General features: G+C 23.8%; 13 protein-coding genes across 13 annotated transcripts, besides 45 other annotated features; 3 read left to right on the top strand and 10 right to left on the bottom strand.

The window, feature by feature from the left end:
• Positions 1 to 404: 404 nt before the first annotated feature.
• Positions 405 to 427: a sequence feature (AT_rich).
• On the bottom strand, positions 428 to 3,490 carry CMU_005140 (uncharacterized protein; the record flags this gene model as incomplete). Its single annotated transcript, XM_002141904.1, has 1 exon — positions 428 to 3,490. One exon carries the CDS (start codon positions 3,488 to 3,490, stop codon positions 428 to 430), a length of 3,063 nt encoding a protein of 1,020 aa, XP_002141940.1.
• Positions 3,491 to 4,289: 799 nt separating this feature from the next.
• On the top strand, positions 4,290 to 5,933 carry CMU_005130 (uncharacterized protein; the record flags this gene model as incomplete). The annotated part of the gene is made up of 1 exon (XM_002141903.1): positions 4,290 to 5,933. One exon carries the CDS (start codon positions 4,290 to 4,292, stop codon positions 5,931 to 5,933), a length of 1,644 nt encoding a protein of 547 aa, XP_002141939.1.
• Positions 5,934 to 6,030: 97 nt separating this feature from the next.
• Positions 6,031 to 7,494, bottom strand: CMU_005120 (uncharacterized protein; the record flags this gene model as incomplete). The annotated part of the gene is made up of 1 exon (XM_002141902.1): positions 6,031 to 7,494. One exon carries the CDS (start codon positions 7,492 to 7,494, stop codon positions 6,031 to 6,033), a length of 1,464 nt encoding a protein of 487 aa, XP_002141938.1.
• Positions 7,495 to 7,804: 310 nt separating this feature from the next.
• On the bottom strand, positions 7,805 to 8,437 carry CMU_005110 (bromodomain-containing protein; the record flags this gene model as incomplete). Its single annotated transcript, XM_002141901.1, has 1 exon — positions 7,805 to 8,437. One exon carries the CDS (start codon positions 8,435 to 8,437, stop codon positions 7,805 to 7,807), a length of 633 nt encoding a protein of 210 aa, XP_002141937.1.
• Positions 8,438 to 8,576: 139 nt separating this feature from the next.
• On the bottom strand, positions 8,577 to 10,244 carry CMU_005100 (uncharacterized protein; the record flags this gene model as incomplete). The annotated part of the gene is made up of 1 exon (XM_002141900.1): positions 8,577 to 10,244. The coding sequence occupies one exon, from the start codon at positions 10,242 to 10,244 to the stop codon at positions 8,577 to 8,579; it is 1,668 nt and encodes a 555-aa protein (XP_002141936.1).
• Positions 10,245 to 10,282: 38 nt separating this feature from the next.
• Positions 10,283 to 10,333: a sequence feature (AT_rich).
• A 221-nt stretch (positions 10,334 to 10,554) lies between these two features.
• CMU_005090 (E1-E2 ATPase family protein) lies at positions 10,555 to 14,532 on the top strand (the record flags this gene model as incomplete). The annotated part of the gene is made up of 1 exon (XM_002141899.1): positions 10,555 to 14,532. The coding sequence occupies one exon, from the start codon at positions 10,555 to 10,557 to the stop codon at positions 14,530 to 14,532; it is 3,978 nt and encodes a 1,325-aa protein (XP_002141935.1).
• Positions 10,561 to 10,617: a sequence feature (AT_rich).
• Positions 10,924 to 10,959: a sequence feature (AT_rich).
• Positions 11,118 to 11,151: a sequence feature (AT_rich).
• Positions 11,898 to 11,920: a sequence feature (AT_rich).
• Positions 12,267 to 12,301: a sequence feature (AT_rich).
• Positions 12,302 to 12,330: a microsatellite.
• Positions 12,572 to 12,619: a sequence feature (AT_rich).
• Positions 13,899 to 13,924: a sequence feature (AT_rich).
• Positions 14,082 to 14,103: a sequence feature (AT_rich).
• Positions 14,258 to 14,280: a sequence feature (AT_rich).
• Positions 14,474 to 14,730: a sequence feature (AT_rich).
• On the bottom strand, positions 14,722 to 16,002 carry CMU_005080 (UDP-galactose transporter family protein; the record flags this gene model as incomplete). The annotated part of the gene is made up of 1 exon (XM_002141898.1): positions 14,722 to 16,002. The coding sequence occupies one exon, from the start codon at positions 16,000 to 16,002 to the stop codon at positions 14,722 to 14,724; it is 1,281 nt and encodes a 426-aa protein (XP_002141934.1).
• Positions 16,003 to 16,165: 163 nt separating this feature from the next.
• Positions 16,166 to 16,227: a sequence feature (AT_rich).
• A 104-nt stretch (positions 16,228 to 16,331) lies between these two features.
• Positions 16,332 to 16,402: a sequence feature (AT_rich).
• A 116-nt stretch (positions 16,403 to 16,518) lies between these two features.
• Positions 16,519 to 16,546: a sequence feature (AT_rich).
• A 43-nt stretch (positions 16,547 to 16,589) lies between these two features.
• Positions 16,590 to 16,759: a sequence feature (AT_rich).
• Positions 16,760 to 16,835: 76 nt separating this feature from the next.
• Positions 16,836 to 19,352, bottom strand: CMU_005070 (uncharacterized protein; the record flags this gene model as incomplete). Its single annotated transcript, XM_002141897.1, has 1 exon — positions 16,836 to 19,352. One exon carries the CDS (start codon positions 19,350 to 19,352, stop codon positions 16,836 to 16,838), a length of 2,517 nt encoding a protein of 838 aa, XP_002141933.1.
• Positions 16,902 to 16,959: a sequence feature (AT_rich).
• Positions 19,353 to 19,371: 19 nt separating the features above from the next.
• Positions 19,372 to 19,410: a sequence feature (AT_rich).
• A 91-nt stretch (positions 19,411 to 19,501) lies between these two features.
• Positions 19,502 to 19,544: a sequence feature (AT_rich).
• On the top strand, positions 19,543 to 20,016 carry CMU_005060 (uncharacterized protein; the record flags this gene model as incomplete). Its single annotated transcript, XM_002141896.1, has 1 exon — positions 19,543 to 20,016. The coding sequence occupies one exon, from the start codon at positions 19,543 to 19,545 to the stop codon at positions 20,014 to 20,016; it is 474 nt and encodes a 157-aa protein (XP_002141932.1).
• Positions 19,988 to 20,104: a microsatellite.
• Positions 20,105 to 20,142: 38 nt separating this feature from the next.
• Positions 20,143 to 20,387: a sequence feature (AT_rich).
• On the bottom strand, positions 20,359 to 20,865 carry CMU_005050 (uncharacterized protein; the record flags this gene model as incomplete). Its single annotated transcript, XM_002141895.1, has 1 exon — positions 20,359 to 20,865. The coding sequence occupies one exon, from the start codon at positions 20,863 to 20,865 to the stop codon at positions 20,359 to 20,361; it is 507 nt and encodes a 168-aa protein (XP_002141931.1).
• Positions 20,864 to 20,977: a sequence feature (AT_rich).
• Positions 20,978 to 21,102: 125 nt separating this feature from the next.
• Positions 21,103 to 21,248: a sequence feature (AT_rich).
• Positions 21,249 to 21,270: 22 nt separating this feature from the next.
• Positions 21,271 to 21,318: a sequence feature (AT_rich).
• On the bottom strand, positions 21,318 to 21,782 carry CMU_005040 (uncharacterized protein; the record flags this gene model as incomplete). The annotated part of the gene is made up of 1 exon (XM_002141894.1): positions 21,318 to 21,782. The coding sequence occupies one exon, from the start codon at positions 21,780 to 21,782 to the stop codon at positions 21,318 to 21,320; it is 465 nt and encodes a 154-aa protein (XP_002141930.1).
• Positions 21,731 to 21,816: a sequence feature (AT_rich).
• A 95-nt stretch (positions 21,817 to 21,911) lies between these two features.
• Positions 21,912 to 22,192: a sequence feature (AT_rich).
• A 21-nt stretch (positions 22,193 to 22,213) lies between these two features.
• Positions 22,214 to 22,310: a sequence feature (AT_rich).
• Positions 22,311 to 22,329: 19 nt separating this feature from the next.
• CMU_005030 (uncharacterized protein) lies at positions 22,330 to 24,456 on the bottom strand (the record flags this gene model as incomplete). Its single annotated transcript, XM_002141893.1, has 1 exon — positions 22,330 to 24,456. The coding sequence occupies one exon, from the start codon at positions 24,454 to 24,456 to the stop codon at positions 22,330 to 22,332; it is 2,127 nt and encodes a 708-aa protein (XP_002141929.1).
• Positions 22,464 to 22,577: a sequence feature (AT_rich).
• Positions 22,751 to 22,811: a sequence feature (AT_rich).
• Positions 22,878 to 23,177: a sequence feature (AT_rich).
• Positions 23,298 to 23,330: a sequence feature (AT_rich).
• Positions 23,395 to 23,429: a sequence feature (AT_rich).
• Positions 23,638 to 23,941: a sequence feature (AT_rich).
• Positions 23,943 to 23,995: a sequence feature (AT_rich).
• Positions 24,081 to 24,116: a sequence feature (AT_rich).
• Positions 24,142 to 24,180: a sequence feature (AT_rich).
• Positions 24,457 to 24,548: 92 nt separating the features above from the next.
• Positions 24,549 to 24,581: a microsatellite.
• A 147-nt stretch (positions 24,582 to 24,728) lies between these two features.
• Positions 24,729 to 24,800: a sequence feature (AT_rich).
• A 205-nt stretch (positions 24,801 to 25,005) lies between these two features.
• Positions 25,006 to 25,060: a sequence feature (AT_rich).
• A 148-nt stretch (positions 25,061 to 25,208) lies between these two features.
• Positions 25,209 to 25,244: a sequence feature (AT_rich).
• A 540-nt stretch (positions 25,245 to 25,784) lies between these two features.
• Positions 25,785 to 25,854: a sequence feature (AT_rich).
• A 52-nt stretch (positions 25,855 to 25,906) lies between these two features.
• Positions 25,907 to 26,065: a sequence feature (T-rich).
• A 65-nt stretch (positions 26,066 to 26,130) lies between these two features.
• On the bottom strand, positions 26,131 to 26,627 carry CMU_005020 (uncharacterized protein; the record flags this gene model as incomplete). The annotated part of the gene is made up of 1 exon (XM_002141892.1): positions 26,131 to 26,627. A coding segment is annotated over one exon (497 nt), but the record flags the coding sequence as incomplete, so codon positions are not given.
• Positions 26,378 to 26,530: a microsatellite.
• Positions 26,415 to 26,599: a microsatellite.

The raw sequence follows: 26,627 nt of genomic DNA, 5'->3' as shown, positions 1-26,627 counted from the left end.
ATTGCAGTTTTATCTACAAGATTTCTCATTCAAGACTTCTACAAGTGCTATAGAAGTAACTTATCTTTAGGCAATAGGACATTAAACAAACTATTATGAAATCTATTCTTTTTCAGTAGAGATCCTGATATTAAATAGCTAGAAGGTATTATCATTTTAATATTTTCGAAAATAAAAGATCATTGATATATAAAATCTTTAACATGAATCTGACAAGAACTTGAATAGTTAAATCCTGATTAATAATGATCTGAAAAGTGCGATACTAACTTAATAATTTGTTTGAAAGTTCACTTTATAATGATTAATGTATAATATATTAACAATGATCTATAAATGCAATACTATAAAAATTTAATTTGAGCATCTAAGATGTTGACTTAGGGTTCAATTTAAATGGAATCTAAATATATAAATAAATTTTATTCTAACTTGTGTTGTAACTAATCTCGTTAATTACTTTTTTTAATAAGTTCAACTTAGTAGTTATAGTGTCTACACTATAATTGCTTGAGCATATTTCTATAGCATCCTCTATTCCATTATGGATCATTTCATAACAATTGGGATGATAGGAGGTAAGTATCTCTAGTAAAAGCAAAGTGTTATAAATAACATCTCCTATATTATTTGACTGACTATTAGCTACTTTATTTTGAGTATTTAAACTCTTTTGGAATGAAGAATTTCCTATAGAATTATTTGCAATCCAATATGAATAATAGTAAAGATAAACTTGTTCTGAGTAATCTAATTTCTTTGGTCTATTAATATGGGTTGATAAAATACTGATCAATGAAGTTATGCAATGCCTACCTACTCTGAATTGTGCAGCCCAATTAGAGATGCAAAGCTGTCTTAGACAAAACAATAATTTACAGATAATTTCCGGACTAGACTGAATATTTATCTCTAATTCATGAAATAAAAATAATATGTAGTCCATTATACACCACTTTGAAATAAATAACTTGCGAACATCATCTTCATTTAACAATTGACCAATTAACCCTAATAAAACTGAAAGTAGGTCCAACTGTTCATTTTTTGGAGACAAATCTTGGGTTTCTTCTCCAGTTATAGAACTACTCAATATATTTGTTAGTAAATTTTGACTATTTATATACATTGCTTCTTCATGAAAAATATCTGCAACTATTGTTAGAATGCCATCAGAAATAAAGGTTCGTCTATGTGAAGAAATTTTTGTGAGGTTTATTGCTAATGATAAGCATAATATAGTCAATTGATCGTCATCTCTCACTGATAGTCTCTGAATTATAGCATAAGATATTCCACATGTCATCATTTTCTCTTTTATATTGTCATTAGAAAAACACAAATTCAGTAAACATGCAGCTGCATATCTCGCTGCTATGTTATCATTTATCTTCACATCCCCTATTAGTATTTCTACAATTAAGGGAATAGCGCAAATATAGTAGTCATGCTTACTGGGAGATTTTGTTGCATGTAATATTTGCTGTAAAATTGCTATTCGTAACTGTAATTTTGAACCAAATGAAGATTCCATAGGTAGTACTAATAAATTTGCCAAAAATTCAACATAAAGGATTTCATTACCTGCTGGAACTAATCTTGCACAATATCCACTACTCACAAACCTTGCCATAACAGAAGGAATAAAGTAGTAATTTCTTACAAATGAAGGATCCTCCAATAGCTTTACTAAAGAAATTTGTTTATAAGGTTCATCTATATTCTTAGATCTTACATGAAGAAGATAATCTAAGACTTGCCTTAATTTAATATCAATTTTTGGCTCTGTCAGTCCAACGGCAGCTACCAAATCTTCAAGTACAAATCGAGCTCCTAATAATCCGCCATCAATACAAAATGATAAATAACGTGCGAATCTCACTTCAAATAAGTGCAACTTTCTTTTTTCACCTTTATCTTTAGAAAATACATCAATACCTGGTAAATTAACTAGTGTTTCATTAATAAATTTTAAAGGATCCTCAAAAGTTTCAGGTAATCCTTTAGATTCATCTATATCATATGAATTTAAATCATATTTTGAAGAACCACTTCTATCTAAGCGGTTAATATCGTCTAATAGTTCCATATCAACTAAAGTATTTGCACTTTTAAGCATTAATAATATAGATTTTAAAAAGTGCTTAGCACTCTCACGAAATATTGGATAAAGTTTGATATGTGAACCTATCCATAAATAAGAAGATTCATCATATAGTAGTGTATCAAGTTGTGATTGAACAATCTCTAAATACCATGTGTGATGTTGAGAAATAGGAGAAAAAGTATCTGCAGATTGGCGACATTCTCGAAGTAAATCTCTATCAGTAATATTATACTTTTTCATATCATCATAGTAACAACTATATGTTATTGCTATATCTTGATATGAATCTAAAGTAGGGGGAATATAAGATCGTCTTAAAAGTATACATGCAATAGCTTTCTTAGATGTCTTCAGGTATATCTCCCAACCAATCCAAGTTGAAATATCATCCGAAAGATTCATTTTTTTTGAGTAATAATTATTTTTATATACTATATAACGTCTGTCTATTGATGAGCTCAAAAGAAATCTAATATACTCAAGGGCAACATTTTGTAAGCTTCCAACTGTTGAAGTTGCATTAGGTAAATATTTGTTAGCTGCTTTATTACTTCCCAAATTAGTTATTCCAGGCTTTTTGTTATGAAAGGATAAGGATGGATAAATATAAATCGTAATTTCAACTCCATTAAATGATACATATGATCCAGTTTGTGAATAATAAACCTGTGTAGCTTTATTCTCAAATCCTTTCCTAGCAAAAAAAAAATATCCTTCATACTCATATTTCCTATATCCATTAAATTCTTTAATTTCAGGATATTGGGGTATTGAACTAACAATTGATTTGTTTTTAGATACTAATTTTTCTAATTCTGTTCTAGTTTCTTCATCAATTTTCCCTACAATACGTTTAGAACGTCTACGTGAATTATTTATACCCCCTCTATTTGAATCCCATAATAACATAAATCTTTCCTTAACTTTTAGTTTAATATACTTTTGCTTCTTTTTATTTACTTTTATATCATTATCTAAAGCTCCTAGATCTATTTCATAGCGTGGAAGATTAAGATATTTCCCAGTTCTAAATATATAGTCAGTGGTCCAGGCTACCTCCAAAAAATTGCACAAAATATATCTATTTAAACATGCAAAGCTAATTTTATTATCTATCCAATTATTATTCTTATTATCAAAAAAAATAATAAGCTGAGTATTTTTATTTGTATCCTCATATATTCCCTCAATATCTGCATAAAGAATAGAACCTCTAGTTATCACTTTTCGTAAATCCCGTTTAACAAATATTAAAGAGTGTAATCCTACACATACATATAATTTCTTCATACGGTTAACATATGTAACCTCAGATAATTCAAAATAACGAATCTCTTCACCACATATTATGCTAATTGCATGGCAAGTTAAAGAATTCGACATCTTTTTTTAAAAATCATGCAAATATATTTGTTCATACCCTTATAAAACCATAACTTTATTGCTAAATTGATGTTTACTAAATGGTACAATCTGCAGTATTCTTCATTTTCTTCTAACTAGTATACATTTAACAATGCTGGGTGGTTAAACTGACAGCGGTAATATAATGCTTAAAGTGGCTAGAAATCTTATAGCTTTCAGTATCTTATTACATGCAAGCTATATATAGAGGCTTAATAGTTTAGAAATGGTCAATAGATTAAAATTTCTTTTTATTAAGAACGGATAAATTATATTCAGTATATTGTTAAGATATATTTTTGTAGAATGTCTTTTTCTTTCCCTTAAGAATTTCTAATATAATACCTAAAGTTGTAAAGATATCTGTTATAAATTACTAATGAGCTTTATATTAACATAGTAGTAAAAAAGCTATTAAAAAGAACTCATTAACATCATATACAAAAAAAAAGTGAGTAGATATTTAGCTAGCTAGCCAAAATGAAGTATTATTAAATTATATCTCTATATTATTAATTGTGATTAAGTAATGATTAATTAATTTTACAGAATTCATTATATGAAATGACTCCAAATTATTATTAAAGCTAAATAATCTGCCTTGATATTACTGGAATAAATTTCCTGGTTTCTTTTTTATTAGACAAAATATAGACTTGGGATTAATAAAATACATGATGTAATAATTATTGGCGGCAAGTTATTTTTTTTTTTTGTAATATATTACCAAATGGTCAATCTAGAAATATTGTCGATTCTTTAAAAAGAAATTAACCCTATGCATAAGACAAGAAAATCCATATTAAAAAGGAAAAACAAATGTAAGGTAAATTCTAATTCCAAACTAATCTCAAAAATTGCTCCTTTATTTAATGTTGAAAGCAGCTTACAATTAGACTTAAAATTTCAAGATGTTAATAACTGTATGAAGACACTAAAGATAGAATTAAACAATCATGCAACTTCTCGTGGTCTTTTGGTTCCTAGTTGGTGCAATGAAGATGATAGTATATACTTAAATGATGGGATTGTAACTAATTATAACAATTCTGTTAATGTCATTGAAATCAGACCTATTATACAGATAAATAATGGAGATATATTAAATATGTATTCTTATAGGAATAAATGTGAATTTACTATTGGTTTTTCTTTTCCTAAGGGTGAAAAGGAACCATCGAAAGTAGCTATAGGATTTGTTTCAAATATTGAAAACAGAGAATTAAATGTCATTGGAATAAATAAAATTTCAAGGACTGAGAATTGTTCAAATAATACTTCAAAGTGTGAATATATACCTATTATATCTCCTTGTATGATATCAGTAGTAGATTGTTTATATGAAATTGTTACTAATGCATCAAATAATTTGGGATTAGAAGTTTATAGTAGACGAAATAGAAAGGGAATATGGAGGTTATTAATTATTCGTACTACTGAAATACCTAATAAGCGTATGATGGTAATTATTCAAACTTCATATTTATCAATTAGAGATTATAATACAATTAGTAAATTATTGATTGAGCAATTAGTATTTTGTGAACTTGAAGAACCTTTCTTATATTCTGACTATCAAATATCCTCATTATATTTACAACAGAGTGATTCAATTGTTGATACTTTTGAAGGGGGTAATCTGAAGTTAATTTGGGGTGATGAACAAATTACTTATTGTATTTCAAATACTACTTTAAATATTGGACCTCGGACTTTTTTTCAGACTAATACCCAAGGCTGCCAGATTCTATATAGTACAATTAAAGATTTAGTTATATTGACTTTTTTGGGTAGTTCAAACAGAAATAAGTTAATAAAAGAGAGATACACAAATAAATTATATATTTTAGATATTTGTTGTGGTGTTGGGTCAATTGGACTCTATTTGTACAAATCATTGGAAACACTAAGGGCATTTTATCCAAGTATTAACCTAATTGGAATTGATTGTGTTGAAGAATCTATTTCTGTTGCAAAAATGAATGCAAAGATAAATGGAGCTGAAAATACAGAATATATTGTAGGTAAAGCAGAAGACATACTTCCTAACAAACTATCAAGTATAAGGAATGAAGATGCAGATTTTCTGGCAATAGTCGATCCTCCTAGATGTGGTTTACATAAAAATGTAACAAAAGCATTGCGGATTTCTTCAAATATTTGTTCATTAATATATGTAAGCTGTAATACAAAATCTTTATTGAGTAATTGCATTACTCTTTGTTCAGCATATGATCCACAAAGTGAAGATTCAAAAATCAAACCCTTCATTCCAAAACTAGTTATACCAATAGATATCTTCCCTTATACTAATCATGTGGAGACAGTAGTTTATTTAGAAAGAGACAAAGAATCAATTGGTTTAGACAATGAAATAAAAGGTAAAATGACTACAATTAATCCTCTATTACAAAATAGATAGTTTTCACTTAAATAACTTAAATATCTTAAAGAAGGCAAACGTTAATAACTGTGCCTATAGATACTAGTTTAAACTGACCTAAATATGAACTTCCATACTACTCACTTTTCTCGTCATTTTTCAAACCAAAATCGTCAGTGATCCCACCAGAATCAGCAATTTTTTTCTCAACTTCATGTAATTGTCTCAATATTTCTTCTTTTCTCTTTTCACGATTTGCATATTTCTCATCCATTTCCTTTTTTAGTAATGAATACTTCTCCTTTAGTTGATTAAGACAATTCGGCAAGTCATCTACAGTAAGTGGAATGTCCAAGTTCATTTCTTTAAAAGTAGCTATTGTGACCAAATCAACAACCAAAGATTTACTATTGTTAAAGTTAGAATGCACCTTCTTTTTATTTTTAAGTTTTGTTGGTGGAAGGAGATACTCTTCATCTCTCTGGTTCTTAGGTAATAGTATTGATTCATCTTTATCTCTTCCTTTAATAGTTGAATATGTAGGATGTACTTCAGCTTGACTTTTATCACCATCTACTATATCATCAACTAACCTATGATTCTGCACCAATTGTTGTATATAACCTAAAGCTTGCTGAGCAAGAAGCATTTCTGGTGAGACAGGAGGATCATCCTCTCTTTCAAGAGCTAACTTTAATTCATCCCTCTTTTTAAAAAGCTCTCGCATTGCTTTTTCTTCTTTAATACGTTCAGAACGAATTGATCGCAGTTTTTGTTGGTATTCTTGGAATTTCTTCACCTCCTTATCATATTTCTCACGAATTTCACGAAGTTTATTATGCTGCTCCTCAGCTTTATTTTGCATCATGCTTCTTTCTTCATATAAGGAACGTAGTGGCTCCAGTGCCTTTTGCCTCTCTAAAGTTAAAGAACGTAGTTTCTCATATACATCCTTCTTCATTTTTCGGTACTTGTTGAGTTCCTCTATAACTGCACTTACTTTACTGCGCAATGGAAGGATTGAATTTTCCTCAAATGAAGAAGCACTTGCATCCATATATGCAAATTTCCCTACAACCGGGCGATGTTGTTTAAGTTGGGAGATCTGTGCCAATAGTTTTTTTTCCTCCTTTAAGCTAATAGTTGAAGTTACTAAAAGGTACTCAATATCTTTGATCTTAGCTTCTATTTCCTCTTCAGATTTATATCCCACAGTTTTCTTCAAATTGCTTAATTGATTCTTCATTTCCTTACCTTCTTTGGATTTCTCCTCAATTTTTATCATTAAACTTTTCCTTTCCTCTTCAAGGTTATCTATTTGCTTCTGGTACTCATCAAGCTTTAATTGTAAATCACCTTTCTTCCTATCAAAAGTTTCTCTACCGACACTTCGCTCATTTATTAGTTGAGTTAAGTTGCGAATCTTTAAGTTCCAATCATTTAATACAGATCTAATAGATTCAACTGTTACTTTATATGTTTTCTCATCAGGAGCTGGTACTGCTGGTATACTCTTCTCAGCAGCAGATACAGGAGTAATATACTTTGTATTATTACTTCTTCTCTCTCTACTTGTAGAATTCGTTAGCATCACAACCATATCTATCTAAAGTAAAAATTTTAAATAAACGAGAATTTTAGACAAGGAAAAAACCTATACTCGCAAATTACCAATCCCATCCACACCCCTCAAATACCAACATACTATCAATAAAACTTCAGAACGTCATGTTGGTGTCTTCATTAAACCTTATGAGATTAAGTAATTCCAAGCGGCTACAGTGTAAGCGGCATTATGAGTGCTTTTGCACATAGAGAATCTTGCAATACTCTCCATGCGTGTTTATAAAATCAAAAACTAGAGAATTATCTAAGATATTCAAGTTATAAAATAAGTTATAATAGAAAATTCAGTGTTCTAATTGTAGCTTTAGAAGTCGTTTAGTTAGTGCAGATACAGATGTCAAATGCTTTCCATCAATAAACTCTAGGTCCAAAACAATACGATTTTCACTATATTGATAAATAATTTGAGGGCATTCTGTATATATAAATCGGATTGCGAGTGCTAACAAATCTGGTGATAGTTTCGAAATCCTTTGGCATAATAATGCTCGTTTTAGCATCAAATGGTAGTCATCTGTATAATTATCTACAGGAAAATCAGAATTTTCTGATCTCTTCTTCAAACTTCTTCTAGGTAAATAGGGAAAAAAAATTTCACGTAAATTCTCTGCAGTATTTTCCATATGTATACTTTGTTGATAAACTTTAGATGATTCGTGATTATATAATTGACAATTTGACCATATAAGATCAATATCACTCCAAAATTGTTCAGCATTTTCATATAAATGTGATTTTATCTTTTTTCCTATTGTCTTAAGATCCATAGGATTATGAACTATATTGGGATAATCATCTAAACCAAGACGTTTCCAATTTACTGGTTCAAGAAATGCCTCAGAATATTCACATTCACGTAGTTGAGATAAAACCTCAACAAATCCCTCATACATAGTATTTATATCTTTGTTTCTCATTATTAAAATGTATCCCCAAATTACAATATTTCCTCTTTAACTTATTAATATCCCATATAATGAGCGGCTAATACTATATTAAATTTAGCATTCCTTAAAGCAATTCTTGTTTATTCCCATATCTGTTAGTAATAAATCATTATACATTCTCATAAGCAATATCTGTTGAATTATGGATTTTACTTGATACATTCTGCGAATCAGATTGCTGAATTAGTCTAAATAACTGAATTTGATGTGGTGTCAATGGCTTAAATACAGATATATGTAATAATGTATGTGGAATTAACTGTGAAAACCATTGCCCATATGTAGTTATCTGAGGGATTGAATCACAATTCGAACTTACTAAACAAGAATTCTTATTTGAATAGGGGACTTTATCAATAATACCACTATTAAATCTCCTTGAACCTGAAGAATAAATTGATGCTGTAGTTGATACAGAACTATATGAAATTCTTCTTTTTTGAGAAATAAATTGATGTCCCATCTTATTATCTTGAATTTCACCAATATTATATGAATTTTCCATATTATATTCATTTGATATGAATTTATTATTTCTTTTATTTAATCCATTATTATACTCTCTGTAATAATCAGTCTCCAATAAACCACTATTACTTGATATGTTTGATAAATTAACTGCCCAAGCTAGAAATGTGAAGGGAATTTCTTGAACCATGGGACTCAATATATCTTTATTTAATGTCGATGATATGTTATTTGTATTTGCATATAAAGGTACCCCCTTAATTTGTGACAAATCATGTACATTTGTAGGCATAAGAAATGCTGCTGATTGAATTACTACATGATTTTTATCATCAACATATATCCTACAAATTTTCTTATATAAATCACTCTGTAGTAATGAACTCATTTTTGATACTTTAAATAAAGCAGGACTTAAATTATGCTGAAATCTTGCTATCATTCGTTTTTTAAGTTGTGATAATAAAACACCATTTGGATTAGCATTTAAAAGTTCATTCAATTGTTTTTTTAATAATACTAATTCGTGAGAATCAAAATTTTTTAACATGTATGAATTAGAATCAATTGTAGATTTATTGAAAAATCCAGAAGTGCATACACTTGATACATCCCAACAAGCTGCGGCAGGTTGTAATATATTATTTTCATATCGGAGAATCCCTTTCCAAATTGCAAGTTGTACAATATGACATATACTTCCCAATGAATATCCATCAAGAAATGGTAAAGCTTTTTCATATAACTCAACTGCAAAACCATATCTACCACCTTTAAATTGATATGTTTTTAAAGTATTACCTTGACTTCTAGGATTATGCTCAATTATTCTTAATAGATTACAAGTATATTGTATAAATGAATACCATAATTCATTAGGATAAATATCTTGAGGTTCTTTAGGGTCAACCCACATCTTATTATTGTGTAATCTTATACAATTTATATTTGATAATTTTGCTGGTGGATGAACAAGTTCAATTACAATTTCATTGTTACATGATACTGAATTTGATTTACTATCATTTAATATAAAAACAGATGGATAACATGTACAAATATTAAAACAATCTGTAATTGTTAAATTTCTTATTGAATAAGTATCATTGTTTGAAGGAGTCCCAATTTGTAATTGATCATTCACTCTTCGAGCAACATCAGATATATATGGGCACATTTCTTCTTGATACATTTTTGCTACAACGGTATATATTTTGTCTGCATCTAATTTTTCAGTTTTAACTGAAGAAATCAATACTTGAGTATTATTTTCTAGATTATAATTTCTACAATATAATTGTTGACTCATCTTATTATTTTCTACTTATTAGAAATTTCCAACTTTACATTTATAATCTAATAATATTAGTTCTATAATTTTTAGTAATTTTTTAAAATCACTATTAAATACCACTAATCTAAGCATGCACAAATTTTTAGTCGATTATTGACAATTTTGCGAGGGGAGGTATCAAATATGAAGTGTTCAAATTTTAACCGCCTAATACTAAATTAAATAAAAATTTCAAGAATTTACCGCTTATGTGGGTTTTGAATTGGAAGTCAGACAGTAACCTTTTACAAATGTCTAAATGAAAAAAAGAAACTTAGCTTAAATAATGACGTTTAATATAATAAATTACATAAATATTAAGAGTTTATTATTATTATATGTTTTAATACATCTTATTACCTTAATTTGGGTATTTAGTAAGAATAAAGTAAAGAAAAGTACTCTATGCAATTATACTAAATATATAAAAATATTTGGTTGGAAAAAAAGTATATTTGGAGGTTTATTAAGAATAATTACTTTATTTTTTCTTATATTACTTCCTATATTTATACATCTATGCATTGTATTGAATGTATTTTATTTAGGAATATTTAATCAAGAGACTCATGAGGAGCTATGGCCAGAAAATGCAAAAAATTATGCATTAAGTTTAGCAAATATAATTTACCTATTATTATTTTGGCAGATATTGATATTTTTAAATGAAAATTTTAATTTGATATTTTTAGTTCCTAGTGAATTATCAAATTGTGATTATGTATCTATAAATATAGATAATCCTAAAGAAATCAAATATACAAAAATATGTATGAATTTACTTTTAGGAAAATGGAGTAATAATACTCACTTAGCAAGAATAGAAGTATGTAAAGTAGAATATTGTGGTAAATTATTTAATAGATATTTTATATTTAATAATGAGAAATTTTGGTGGTTAGAAGGTCAATTTATATGGTCTAGAAATATTCTAAATAGATTAAATCCTAATATAAAATTACTAAATAATTTTGAAGATAAAGAATCTGAAGTGAATATAATTATAGATAATAATAGAGATTCAATAAGTAAACTTGTTGGAATGAATCGATTAGAAGTTGAAGATATTTCTTCTTTAAAATATATTCTTGATGAAATAACTTTAATTATGAATATATTCAGATTTATTGCCTTAATAGATTGTTTATTTTATTCATTTATTATTTGGCCACTTTGTTGGTGTTTCATTACTATATTATCAATATATTTGACTATATCACGTAGGTATAATAATAATAAATATATGAAACAATTAGTTAGTATGCATGATAAAGACTATGTATCTATTATATCAGATTTATCTAATACAAATAGGAGAGAAGTGAATATACCAGTAACAACATTAGTTCCTGGAGATATTATTATACTAAATAAACTGTCGAGAATTCCTGCTGATATAGTTCTTTTAACTGAAAATATAACTGTAGATGAATCATTAATTTCAGGTGAAAGTACACCACAACATAAAGTTAAATTTAATGGAAATATTAATCATTTATTTACTCCTCAAGAATATAGAAGAACAGATAATTATATACTTTTTGAAGGAACTAATATTATTGATTTATGTTCTTCGTTTGATAATTTAGGATTAGTAGTAAGAACTGGAGCAACTACCTTAAGAGGATCAATTTTATATAATAAAATTATATGTAGTAAATTTGGAGATATTCATATTTGTAATAATGAAATATTACAAAATTGTAATCCTACATGGATATTTAGTGTTGGATTATTATGGACTTTTTGTTTTATATTTGGTTGTTTCATATCTTGTATTGATGTAATATTTCTTAATTTTGATATTGGGGCTCTATTTTTTGTAGTTGCTACAATATTATATATTCTACCTTTTTGGTCCCCTTTATTTATAACATCTACAGTTGAAAGATCAATTAATAGATTAAAGGATCATAATATTTATTGTACTAATTCAAATGATTTAATACAACATAAATTTATTGATACTGTTTTTTTTGATAAAACTGGTACTCTTACTTTAAATAAATATTATATTAGAAATTTTTTTATTTATGATGATGATAATAATAATAATAATAATTTGAATTTATTATTTTATCTTATTCTTGCTACATGTAATAATTTAATATATCCAAATATTAAGAATAAAAAATATTCAGAAAATCAGGGTTCAAAATTAGAAGAATGTTTACAGAAATTTTCAGGATACTCATTATTACGTGTACAATTTAAGAAAAGTGAAAGATTATTTGCAATACCGAAAGAAAACTTTAATTTATTTTATACAAAATCAAAAATATTTGAAGATTCACTGGAACAAGATAATATTAATTGTATTAAAAATTTTCAAAATTATTTAGAATATTTATGTTCTATGTGCAATGCTGTTGAAGTACTTGTCAGGTTTCCTTTTGATCAAAAAAGTCGTTCTCAAGGTGTAATAATTCGGAGGTATATAAAATTGAACTCCTTAAAAAGTGCAAAAAGTTATTCATATACTAAAAAAACAATTTATTTAATAAAAGGTGCAATTGAACAGATAATTAATTTAAGTTTATATAGTAAAAAGGATAAATTACAAAAATGGATTTCTGAAAAATCTAATAATCAAATGGCTGGATCATATATAATTGGAATGGGATATAAAGATATTCCAAATAATATAGATGATCTAAATATAAATATGTTTAAAGATGTAGAATTATTAGGAATTATTGAATTATTTACTCCAATAAGACAAGAAGCACAATCTATTATTACATTACTTCAAGAAATAAATATAAAGTGTTGTATTGTTACTGGAGATAGTCTTACTTCAGCAATACATGTTGCAGATTCAGTTCATATATTACATTATAATCATTTAATAAATAATTGTTCTATACTTATATGTGATGTAGATTCTAATCGTAAAATAACTTGGAAGTTAAGAACTTATTATAATAATACTATAGGTAATGAATTAGATGAAAAAGTACTGGAAGAATATGATACTTTTTATGTAAATGATCCATTTTTTAATTCTGTACCAAAAAATTTAACTTCTTTTAAAAATATTGTATTAATGTCATCTGTACTTCTAAATATTTATGATTCTTATTTAGATGATCAGATTTCATATTTTTATAAAGATCTATCTAAAAGTTTTATAATGAAATATATATTGATGAATGCAACTATTTTTGCCCGTTTTACCCCAGATCTTAAAGAAATAATTGTATCATATAATCAAAATTTTGGTAAGACAATTTTATCAATTGGTGATGGATTTAATGATTGTGCTGCTTTAAGAAAATCCTCTTTTGGAATTTTTTTAACTTCTTATAAAAATAATATTGATTTAATTGCTCCATTTATATGTTTAAATACATATAATGAACTTGAATCTATTCCAAGATTAATTATTGAATCTAAAATTGTAACTACAGTATCTATAATAATGTATTTACATATGACGTTATTAGGTAATTTAATTATTTCATGTAAATCTACTTTATTATGGATTTCTCAAGGAATGATTCCTGGATTAGCATGGTTATTTATTGATATATTTTGTGCACTTATTCCACTTTTAATTATGTCTTTATCTACTCCAAAGATATATGAAACAAATAAAGAAGATCTATTAAGTGAAGAATTATATGATACAAATAAAAATATAATTAATTTAAAATCGAAATATCCTTTGATTGATTCTTTAAATAAAAAGAAAGGAAATCTAATATTTTATTTTGGTTTAATATCTTCTTTTATTATAAATTATTGTGGTTTTATTATAGTTATGTATAGATTAATCCATTTCATTCTTCCAAAATATAATATTCCTCCAGCTTATAAATTTAATATAAATATTCCACCACATTTATGGTATATTAGACAAGATAATATTGAATCTTCTTCTGCTTGGTGTTATCTTGTATTCCAATTAATAAATCAATCATGGATTATTACTCAAAGAGGTTCATTTATAGTAAAAATAAAACTTAATAAATTTCTAATTTCTTGGGTAATAATAATAAATATATTTATTCTTTTTTGTATCTGGACACCACCATGTCAAATTAGTTGTATATTACGTATAAATTGTGATGATATAACATCTAGAAGTATTAATCTCTTCAATATTATAGACCTTTCTTCACCTTTTTATGGTATTAAAAAAGATAACATCTTTCCAATTGAATGGAAATCAGAATTATCATTATGGTGTATATTATTTTCCCTAATTAATTTCTTTTCTATATTTATTATTAACAAAATCTTTATAAAAAAAATAAAATAAAATAATGAATATTAGGAAATTAGAAAATTAATTTTTAATTTATAAAGGAAAAAAAAATATCAAATCTTTTATTTATTAAAACAAACATTTATTTTTTAATAATATCTAAATGATAAATTTAAAGAAACCAAATACCTAAATTGTATAATTTTATTATTTCTTCATATTTTAATAATATAAATAATAAATTTATATATACTGCCTTTTATTCCAAACAGATAGAGATTTATAATTAAGTTTTTGTTTAACATATACAACAATAGAACTTGGAATAAGACAATCTAAAGTATATATATTAACAGCAGATATTACTATTAATGCTCCTAAAAAGAATTGTGCTGTAGGAGTACTATCTTCAATAATCCACGAAAGTATTGATATCAAAACTATAGTTATGGCATTACAAAAACACTTCACAATTCCATCAGCATATTTTAATACTCCCAAAATAATAAATCCACCATATGCATTCAATAAAATAACAATTATAGTTAAAAAATTAAAACCCTGAAAAACACCATCTTTTAATATTGCATCCTTATGACTAAACCATGCTAATGGAATACCACCAACTATACCTATTAAAGCTAAAATTACATTCCTACCCCAAATTGATGTTTTAAAATGACTTATTTCATCATTACTACCAATTAAACTATAATTTACAGTTTTATTTCCACTTTTAATGACTTTTTCAAGTATTACAGCACCAAGTCCAGATGTTATTGAACATATTATTGCAGAAATAAGTCCTATGACTATTTGAAATGAACTAGAAGTCTCTAAATTATCTTTATTAGATGATTTTGGAACTAATACAACTCCAATCACTAACATAGAACAAGCAAACCATCTAACAGAACTAAGTTTTCTTTTTAAAATAATTACACTAAATAAAGCTGTTGTTATTATTTTTAATTGATATATAACTTGATATATTGATACAGGTAATCTTTTAAGTGCAACATATAATAAATTATTTTGAAAAAGAAATAAAGTACCAGGGATACAAACAAGAATATTACCCCAATAATCACTTGTCAATTCATCATATAAAGCTTGTCTATAATTTGATAATTTACATTCTGATGTAGTAATAAATATCAATATAAGTGAGGTTATAAGTTTCATAAATTCACCAACTACAACTGAAACAGGAGATAAATAAAATTTACCATCCTTTGAAGGATATATTAAAGAAAGTCTCATACATAATACAGCAAATACACTTTGTAATATCATCAAAATTAAAGTTACATATCTCATTTTAATATTTAATTTACCATAAAAAATGGATATATAAGGTAATTCGATACCATCATCATGTAATGTTAAAATTCCATCAACTTTTTGAGTCTTGTAAGAGTATCCAATTGATTCTGTACAATTTTCAATATCATAAGTCCCTTTCTTAGAATATATACACTCATATTCTTTAATATTATTCTCAATCTTATCTTGTAAAGTCATCAAAATAGTATACAGAAAAAAAAAGGTAAATTAAAAGAAGGAACCAAGAAAGAGGAAAGAAACTTAACTAAGTATAACAGTTACCGTCTCTTGAAGTCCCGCTTTAGAAATAAAATAGTAATCTAAGACCTTAATAATTCTAAAATTAAAGATAAAATACCACATTAAAAAAAAGTAATAACTTCTTTAAATATTATATATATATAATATAAATATATAATTTAAGGAAGTAAAATAAGTATAAATTTAATCTAAATTTCTTTCACGCTCAACTTTTTTTTTTTTTTTCACACTTTATAATATTTTGTAGATTCTTGAATATTTGTTACAATTAAATTAATTCTAATCATAATAATAAGAATTCTTATATTTAAAATAACACATTATATAATAATATTAAGTCTGACATCTTTTCTCTTAAATACTAATCACATTTAAGAAATATCTTTGATATTATTTCATAATTTGGTTATAATAATAAAAATTGAAATATCTCTTAATATTAGATAGTACTAGATTTTAAAAATATGTAAATAATAATATTGATATGCCTTACTAATAATCAATTTTTAATAACCAATCTATTCATAAATATTTTATTATTTGAAATATAAAATATTCTTAACAATTTTATTTATACCTTATTGATTTGATTTTGTTTAAAATTATTTCATTATACAATAAATATTAATATATTAACTCTATATCCAATAATAATCAATAAAATTTGAAAACTTCATAATTAAATATAAAAAAACTTCACATACTTTTTTTTTTCCTTTTAATGAAATAAATACTATGAAAAGTATATTCCGAATTTTCTATTATCATATTTATGATGTTGTTGAACGATAACATAAATAAAGTGATACTATAAAGGTAATAGATATAAGAATAACAATAATATATATAAAATGTTTATTTCCATATAATTGAATATTATTATCATTAATATATCCTGCTTGAGATTCACTTTTAGTATCATTAAATTCATTAAATGAAATAGATTCATCTATTTTATTATTATTAATATCTGTTACTGTATTATTATATTCTTCAGAATTAGAAAGTGTTCTTAATTTTTGTCTATATTTATTATATAAAGATTGATTATTTAAATCAGTTTCATTTTTATCTGAAAAATCAATTATCTCATTAATCATATCTTTATCATATTGTATATTCTCTTTTAAATTTAAATCTTCAGCTTCTATTTTGAATCCATTATAATTTTTATTATTGGGTTTATTAGGTCCTCTTAAATTTGTATCAATATATGTATATATTTCATTCAAATTTGATAATCCAAATTCAGATGTAATATCTTTATGTGCATTAGATTGAATCATATTATTTGTATTATCTATACTAGATTCAGTTGTATGATTTTTATCATATGTATTAGATCCAGTTGTATGATTTTCATCATATATATTAGATCCAGTTATATGATTTTCATCATATGTATTAGATTCAATTATATGATTTCCATTATCTGTATTAGATTCAGTTGTATGATTTTCATCATATGTATTAGATCCAGTTGTATGATTTTCATCATATGTATTAGATTCAGTTATATGATTTCCATTATCTGTATTAGATTCAGTTGTATGATTTTCATCATATGTATTAGATCCAGTTGTATGATTTTCATCATATGTATTAGATTCAGTTATATGATTTCCATTATCTGTATTAGATTCAGTTGTATGATTTTCATCATATGTATTAGATTCAATTGTATGATTTCCATTATCTGTATTAGATTCAGTTGTATGATTTTCATCATATGTATTAGATTCAGTTGTATGATTTCCATTATATGTATTAGATCCAGTTATATGATTTTCATCATATGTATTAGATTCAGTTATATGATTTTCATCATATGTATTAGATCCAGTTATATGATTTTCATCATATATATTAGATCCAGTTGTATGATTTTCATCATATGTATTAGATTCAGTTATATGATTTCCATTATCTGTATTAGATTCAGTTGTATGATTTTCATCATATGTATTAGATTCAATTGTATGATTTCCATTATCTGTATTAGATTCAGTTGTATGATCTTCATCATATGTATTAGATCCAGTTGTATGATTTCCATTATATGTATTAGATCCAGTTATATGATTTTCATCATATGTATTAGATCCAGTTGTATGATTTTTATCATATATATTAGATCCAGTTGTATGATTTTCATCATATATATTAGATCCAGTTATATGATTTTCATCATATGTATTAGATTCAGTTATATGATTTCCATTATCTGTATTAGATTCAGTTATATGATTTTCATCATATGTATTAGATCCAGTTGTATGATTTTTATCATATATATTAGATCCAGTTGTATGATTTTCATCATATATATTAGATCCAGTTATATGATTTTCATCATATGTATTAGATTCAGTTATATGATTTCCATTATCTGTATTAGATTCAGTTATATGATTTTCATCATATGTATTAGATCCAGTTGTATGATTTTTATCATATATATTAGATCCAGTTGTATGATTTTCATCATATGTATTAGATTCAATTATATGATTTCCATTATCTGTATTAGATCTGGTTGTATAATTTCCATTATCTGTATTAGATTGAATCATATTATTTTCATCATATATATTAGATTCAATTAAATCTCCACCTTTATTGTCATACAAAATACATGATTCTGATTTTATTATTTTATCTTCTTCAATTACCATATCTCTATTCTCATATTTATTATTTAATCTTGTCTCATTATGTCTCAATTTTAACTCAAATTCATCATTTCCCATATTATTTTCATTACCAATATAATTATCTCTATATTTAATATTATAATCAAAATCTTCAGAATCACTACAATATATTATAAAAAGAGTATCATTGAATGAATGTTCTCCACTCTTAGTAATATATTTTATTATACCATCACACCAAGAATATAATATATCTTTCCTACCATTACGAGGATATTCTATTTCTCCAATCTTCTCTTTATTTTTTATTATATCACCAATTATGTAATTTGTCTTAAATAAAAGTTTATCACTTTTTTCTTCACAAGATTCAAGAACTGGTTTTGCCTCTACAATTTTTTGGAAAGGTGTCTCTACTTTTAAATAAGGATCAACTTCTTTAATAAATTTAACCTTAAATTCCTGCATTACTAAAGGTATACCTTCATATTTTAATTTTGAAGGTACTTTATTAGTATAAACATTTCTAATTCCAAATAATTGGGTATCTTCTTGTATAGTTTGAGTTCTTATACTATTAAGGTTATATACCAAAAATAACAATATATTTAATAATTCTAAGTATCCTATCATCTATTATAATTAATGTCTCTTAAATTAATTTTAACTTCTAATATTTAATAAATAATATGGCGTGAATTTTATATAATCAATTTCTATTTATTAGCCTCGATAATTTGTTTATTTCCCGCTAATTATATTGTAAATATTTGACCTCTATCTTAATAATACTAATTACTATTTATTAATTATAAAGAATTAAATGGAAACTGAAATATATCATCAGTTTATTATCCAATATATTATGTATAGTGATTTATATTTAGAAATTCCATTTAATTATTTTGTTTATGAGAGACCAAAAAAATGTTGTATGAAAGTAAATTATCCATGCCCATTAAATCATTGTTCTGGTACCTTATTATCACCTCATATACCAACACATTCAATAAATTTCAAGGGTCTTGAACCATCAAAAATTGTTATAATTCCAGAATCTTTAAAAGAAGTATCTGATACATCTTTACAAGTAAAGGAATGTGAGAATTGTGGTGTAACTTTATCTAATAATTTGACTTATAATAAATATATTAAATCTAATTCATTTATTGAAGGAAATAAATATAAAGAAACTAAAACAAATAAAAATCACAACTTAGATGTCCCCCTAATAAAAAAAAAAAAAAAACTTACAAAAAAAACTATATATTTATTAAATAATAATTTAAATATTTGAATTGAATTCTTTAATATTCTAGATTTTTTAAATAATAATTGATAAGATATTTAATTAGTTATTAATTAAGTATTTTAATTAGTTTATTTCTAGAATTTTTATATTACAAGAATATTAGAATTCATGAATTTTTTTTTTTCTTATCTTGAATATATTAAAAATAAAAGATAACTATAATATTGATTTAATACTTTTATATTTAATTATAATTCAAAATAATTTTTATTTTTATTTATTTATTAACTAAGAAATAATAAATATATTATATTAAAAAGAATTTTTTTTTTTAATAAAGAAATTTATTAATAATATAGTAACTTGATAAATTTAACTTTAATTGATTTAATCATTTTCTTTATTTTCTTTAATATCAACTTTATTATTAGAAATGTATTGTGGTGATGTTACTCTTCTATTATTATCTATTATAGAGTTTGGTTTTTTAATAAAATCTGAATACCCTCTTAAATATTGTTCCTCTAAATCTGAATTTTCAGAATCACTACTATTATAATATTTATCATCTCCAATACCAATTGTTAATAATTTATCTTCAAATTCTGATATAGAATCTAATATACTTTGTCTTCTATATCCTGATATAATATTGTCTACCTGATTTAATATACTATCTCGAAATTCCAATACTCTTTGTGATTGTTCATTAATATTAATATCAGAATGATCTAAATTACTCGTATTATTTTCAAATTTTATTCTCCATGTACAACAACATTTATTAACCCAATCTAAATTTTGTTGTTCACTTGTATTTCTATTTTGTTCTTCAGATAGATTTTTAGTTTCTTCTTCAGTTAAATTATTTATAGATCCTAATGAGCTAGACATTAATATCTTATTTATAATATTATTCTACTAATCTAATGTTATTTTTAAATTTCTATTAATTAAAAAAAAAAAAAAAGAAAAATTAATAAATTAAATGTAACTTTTTTTTTTAGATGAGATAAAGTTTTATAAGTAATATCTAGAAATAAATATTGTGTGTGTATACGTTATTTGGCGTCCTACATGTAAAAGTAGCTATTTTATATTAGTATTGTATAAATTTTAATCCAAGATTAGAAAAAAAATAAAAACAAAAATAATTAAATATAATAGTAAATTTTTTGTTTATATAATTAAGAAATTTATAAATATTCATGTGATAATACAAAATATTATTATATTTACTCAAATTATATAATTTTAAGTATTATATTATTATTTTACATACATACTATAACCTGACTCTAATAATTAAATTTTTTTTTATTAAGATAGATTTTAGAAAAAAAATTTCATTCTATTGATGCATATGAAACTTTTTTTTGATTAATAGGATTATTATTTTCATTATTCAAACCCTTTTCTTGCATTTTTAAATAAAGTGCTGAACTTGTCAACCCTTCAGGTATAACTTTTATACCACCTTTTATATTCATTGGAGTTGTAACTCTTTGTTCTACTTTAACCTGTTTAGGATTTATATATTCTTTATAAGATCTACTTTTTCTTCTAAAAAATCGAAGTACTTTTCGCCAACATGATCTTTTTTTACTCTTTTTCCTTTTATTACATCTTATAGTACATTCAGTACAATATTCAGATAAATTTTCATCTTGAGCGATATTTGAATTATCTATTGGTTTGAATTGGACAAGATTAACTGAACCATTAGCTAGCAAGGATGAATTATAATAAACTAATATGGAAATATTCAAATATAATATATATAAAAATAATATTTTTAAAAATATAATCATCGTTATTAAAAATTTTTTATTTATTTATTTTAATGAGAATTAATAATCACACAGGTATAATAAAGAGCTTCACACCTATTTGTGAGTTAATTGGTTTATTTTCTAAAATATTAAACAAAAATATTACAGAATAATTTAATATCTTTATATACTTGATCTTTTATTTAATAAATTATTATTAAGATGATATAAATCTATTACTTTTTATAATTTATAATATTGATTATACTTTAAATATATTATTCTATATATAGAATAATATAGTTAAAATTATCTTTTTTAGAATTCAGAATTTATATATATATAGATATTTGTAGAGAAAATTCAACTTTAATAAGTATAGAATCTATAATAATATATTAGATATATATTGGTTATAATAAAAACTATTATAATTTAAATAATATAATCCTTTTATAGTGATTTAAGAGTTTTTAATGTAATTTTTAATATTTGAGATAAAATACTATTAATATGAATATATAAAATAATAATATTAATGATTAAAACTTTAAATTTAGTTATTATCTGTATCAACTTTATATAATTAATCTGAACATAATAAAATTAAAATATCAATAATCTTCATATATTTAGAAGAAATTGAATCTTTATATTTTGATTTTTGGAGAATATTATTAAGAAATATATTCAAAAATTTATCCACCAAATTTTGAGATCTTAAATATTTATTTAATAAACAAATAAATTTATTTCTATATTCTAAATTAAGATTTTGTACAACAAATAAAAATATATTCATATTATCATTTGATATATTAATATTCAAAATTTCTCTTGCACAATCTTGTAATTTTAAAGCAAAAATCTGAATATTTAAAAGTTTATTTTGAATCAAAGCTATTGAACGTTTATAATGACTAAAATCTTGAATTATATTAATAGCATCTATAGAATTATGAATTGAAATATACCATAAAAATGTTATTAAATAATTTGAAGGAATCAATTTTATTATATTTTCTAATTTAACTATTATTCTTTTATTAGACAAATTATTATATAAAAGTTGAATAATTGAATACCATAAATACTGAAGAATAGCAATTTCCAAAATTTTCTTATTATATATCCTTTTTAAAGATAATATATAATCATCAAATAATTTAAAATATTCATTTGATGAATTATCAAAAAAATCTAAATCTTTATTTATTATTTCTTTAATATATTTTGGATATTTTAAATTTATATTTTTTTGAGATATATTTGTAATTAATAATAAATATAATCCAATTAAATTTATATGAGATTCATTTGAAATAGTATTTAATGGTAAATAATTTAAAATATTTAAAATATATTGACGAATATATAAAGAAGTATGATTAATTAAAAAATATAATCTTTCTATAATTATATTAAAATAATTATCTTCAACCCAATAATAATTCATTCTTTTTATTATATATTGCAATTTATTACAACAAAATGATATATCAGAATCAATTTTATTTAAAATAAATTGAGTAATTTGAGATGAATTCTCAAATGATATATTAAGATAATTTTTTATTAAAAATATATCCTCTTCAGATAAAATCAATCCATCCATCGAACTTTCATTAATTTTATTATATTCCTTCTTATGTAAAAATAATGATATCTTTAAAATAAATAAAATATCACTACAATCATCTTTATATTTATCTTTATTAACAAAATTAATTATGCTAAATAATTCACAATTAGATACCATTATAGAGCAGTCATATAACAAATATATATTTCCACCTGATTCAATAAAATAGATTAATTGTTTAATACATCCAGTTTCATCTTTTAAATGAAATATATTTAAAAGCCATAATCTAATTAGAATTACACAAAATGGATTAATATTATATAATTTTTTTGATTCATATAAAATTAAATATTTCAAAATTAAATTTTGAAAATCTTTATTCTCTTTTAAAATAATATTAATTAATGCTAAAATTAACTCAAAATTATATTCATCATCTAAATTTATTAATTTATTAAATTCTCCATCTATATATTTTTCATTAACTTTATAAAATGGTATATTTAATTTAAAACAAAATTTTAAATATATATTATCATTAGTTATATTATTGTACATTACATCATTATATTTATTATTTAAAATATTATTATCAAATTCATTAATTATAATTGAATTTAAATTATATGTTTGTTTATTTATATTTTCATTATTAAAATCAATTTTAGATATTTCTGTTGAAAAGGAATATGCTAAATAGATATTTGTTATTATATTTTCAAAAAGTAATGAAATAATAGTAAAAGTAGCACTATTAATATTATTTATTTCATTATATAGAATAATTACAAGTTTCCAACTATACTTTGCAGGTATATATTTTAATATATTTAAAAAAAAGATTAAAAAATTCGTTGTTTTATTAATGTTATTACCAAAAATAAAAAGGTTTTCATAATCATTGTTTTCCATATTAGAAATATACTCAAGAACATCTAAAAGTATATTTAACATCAAATCATATTCAAATTCACCAAATTTAAGATGATGATATAAATCAATTAAAATATCAAATAATAGATCACGGGTATCTAGCTCTTCAATATTAATAAGCCAATTAGTTAATCTGAACTTAACTTCCAAACAGACATTAGGTATAAGTTTATTAACAATAAAAAAAAATTTCATTAATTTTCTAATTGATCTATCAAAAGTTTAAAGTTATAATGAATATTATAGAAAAGGTATAAACATATAAGACAGTATTGAAAGAATCCCGCAAAAGACAAAAAAAAAAAAGAAAAGAAAATAAAGATGCAAAACTAGTAGGAAATATTTATAGATTGTTACATTAGAAGTAGAGAAAACAAACACTTTATATTAAGAAATGGGAATAAAAAGAAAGTCAACATTGTATAGATATAAATTATAATAGTAGATTATTTCCCAATATTAAAGTCTTTTATAATTATAATTAACTAAAGATATTTAAATACTTTAGATAATATGATCATAAAATTATTTATTATTATCATTATTGTAGCTAGATTCCTTTGTTTTAATTGTAATTATTCTGAAATATAGCCATGATAAATACAACAATAGTTGTTACACGATTGTTTTTTTCTATCTATTCCAATAATACTACTTTACAAGTGAAATACTAGTAAAAATAGATCTAACAATAATAGCTAGGAAATTATAAGCTCTGCTAACTACTACACTAATATGTTTAGGTTTTATTATATTAATAACTTTATAAATTCTATAATCTGATAAAAATATTTTATATCCGGTCACATCAATATTTGATTGAATTATTTCAGTATGGTAATAGTGGGCCACATTACTACCTCAGTAATAATTATATTGAGAGGCTATAATTCTTTTATTATAATCTATTTTATCTCTTAAATATAGATCTATATATGCCATTATACTATTAATTAAATATAAAGATATATTGTATTATTAATCTTCTAAATAGATTATTTTGATAATGGATATAAATTCTTGAATATTTAGAGAAGTTAGAGTTAGTGGATTCATTCTAAAAAATAAAAAGGACTATTTCAAACTTTGAATTCAAATTCTATCATAAATTGTATATTTATTCACATATACAGAAGTTTTTCTAATTCTAATGTAGCTATTTTTATATATCTATTTTATATGGAAAATTATTGGATATCACAAAGATAATGTATTTAAGTATAATGTCATAGGGAAAATAAACAAATTGTTGTATTATATGTATTATTTTGAATATACATTACAATTTCATTGTAATCTAATAAAACATTGTGCATATAGAACAGATTTTCATTACCAAAAAATTAATGTAAAGAGTTTAAATATTAATTTCCAACTGTTCACATTATAGTATACATTTCAATTATTAATATTTTCTTCTATGGTTTACATTGAGAATTTGATTTTTAACTACCTGCTAGATTTCTTAATAATTAGAATAATGATAGGATTATATCTATAAGTTATATACTGATTAATATGAGATTAATAATTATAAAGTTTTTTAAATATAATATTGAATCATTTATATATTTTATAATATAAAGTTATTTTCGATGGAATTTCGACTATATATTATTCTCATTACCCGTGATAATTATAGTTTAATAAAAACAAATTCAGATATAAAACTTAACAATAAAAAAACTAGAAAATTGAAAAATACAATTTAATATAAAAATAATCATTTATAAAACAATATTAAATTAAAGATACAAAAATAACACTTCATTAATAAATATAATATATAATCACCAAAAATAAACCATATTAGAAGAAAAAAAAACTAATGTAAATTAACAACTGTTAAAAAGTCCACAAATTACATCACTATATGGCATATACCATAGATCCACGTAGAAATTTTCGATTGTTAGAAGAATTTTGGGAATTTGCAGCCAAAAAGCCACCAGCAGTTAATAGAGCACCACCTAACGCACCACCGGCAACAGCACCACTAACAATGCCTGCAATTTGACCTTGAGATAAGGTATCATCTGAAGAAGATGAAGTGGAGGATTCCATAGATGTGGAAGTTGAGTGGGTTGTAGAACTTGTTATAGCTTTGGTATTATGAGTTGTTGATTTTGTTGTTGTTTCAGTAGTGTGTGTTGTTGGTTTTGTTGTAGTTTGGGTAGTATGAGTTGTTGGTTTAGTTGTAGTTTGGGTTGTATGAGTTGTAGGCTTTGTTGTAGTTTGAGTTGTATGAGTTGTTGGTTTAGTTGTAGTTTGGGTAGTATGAGTTGTTGGTTTAGTTGTAGTTTGGGTTGTATGAGTTGTTAGTTTAGTTGTAGTTTGGGTAGTATGAGTTGTAGGTTTTGTTGTAG

The sequence above is a fragment of the Cryptosporidium muris genome, genomic scaffold, assembly GCF_000006515.1.
Source record: "Cryptosporidium muris RN66 scf_1106632354001 genomic scaffold, whole genome shotgun sequence".
Classification (NCBI taxonomy): domain Eukaryota; phylum Apicomplexa; class Conoidasida; order Eucoccidiorida; family Cryptosporidiidae; genus Cryptosporidium; species Cryptosporidium muris.
This window is presented reverse-complemented; position numbering and strand designations above follow the sequence as displayed.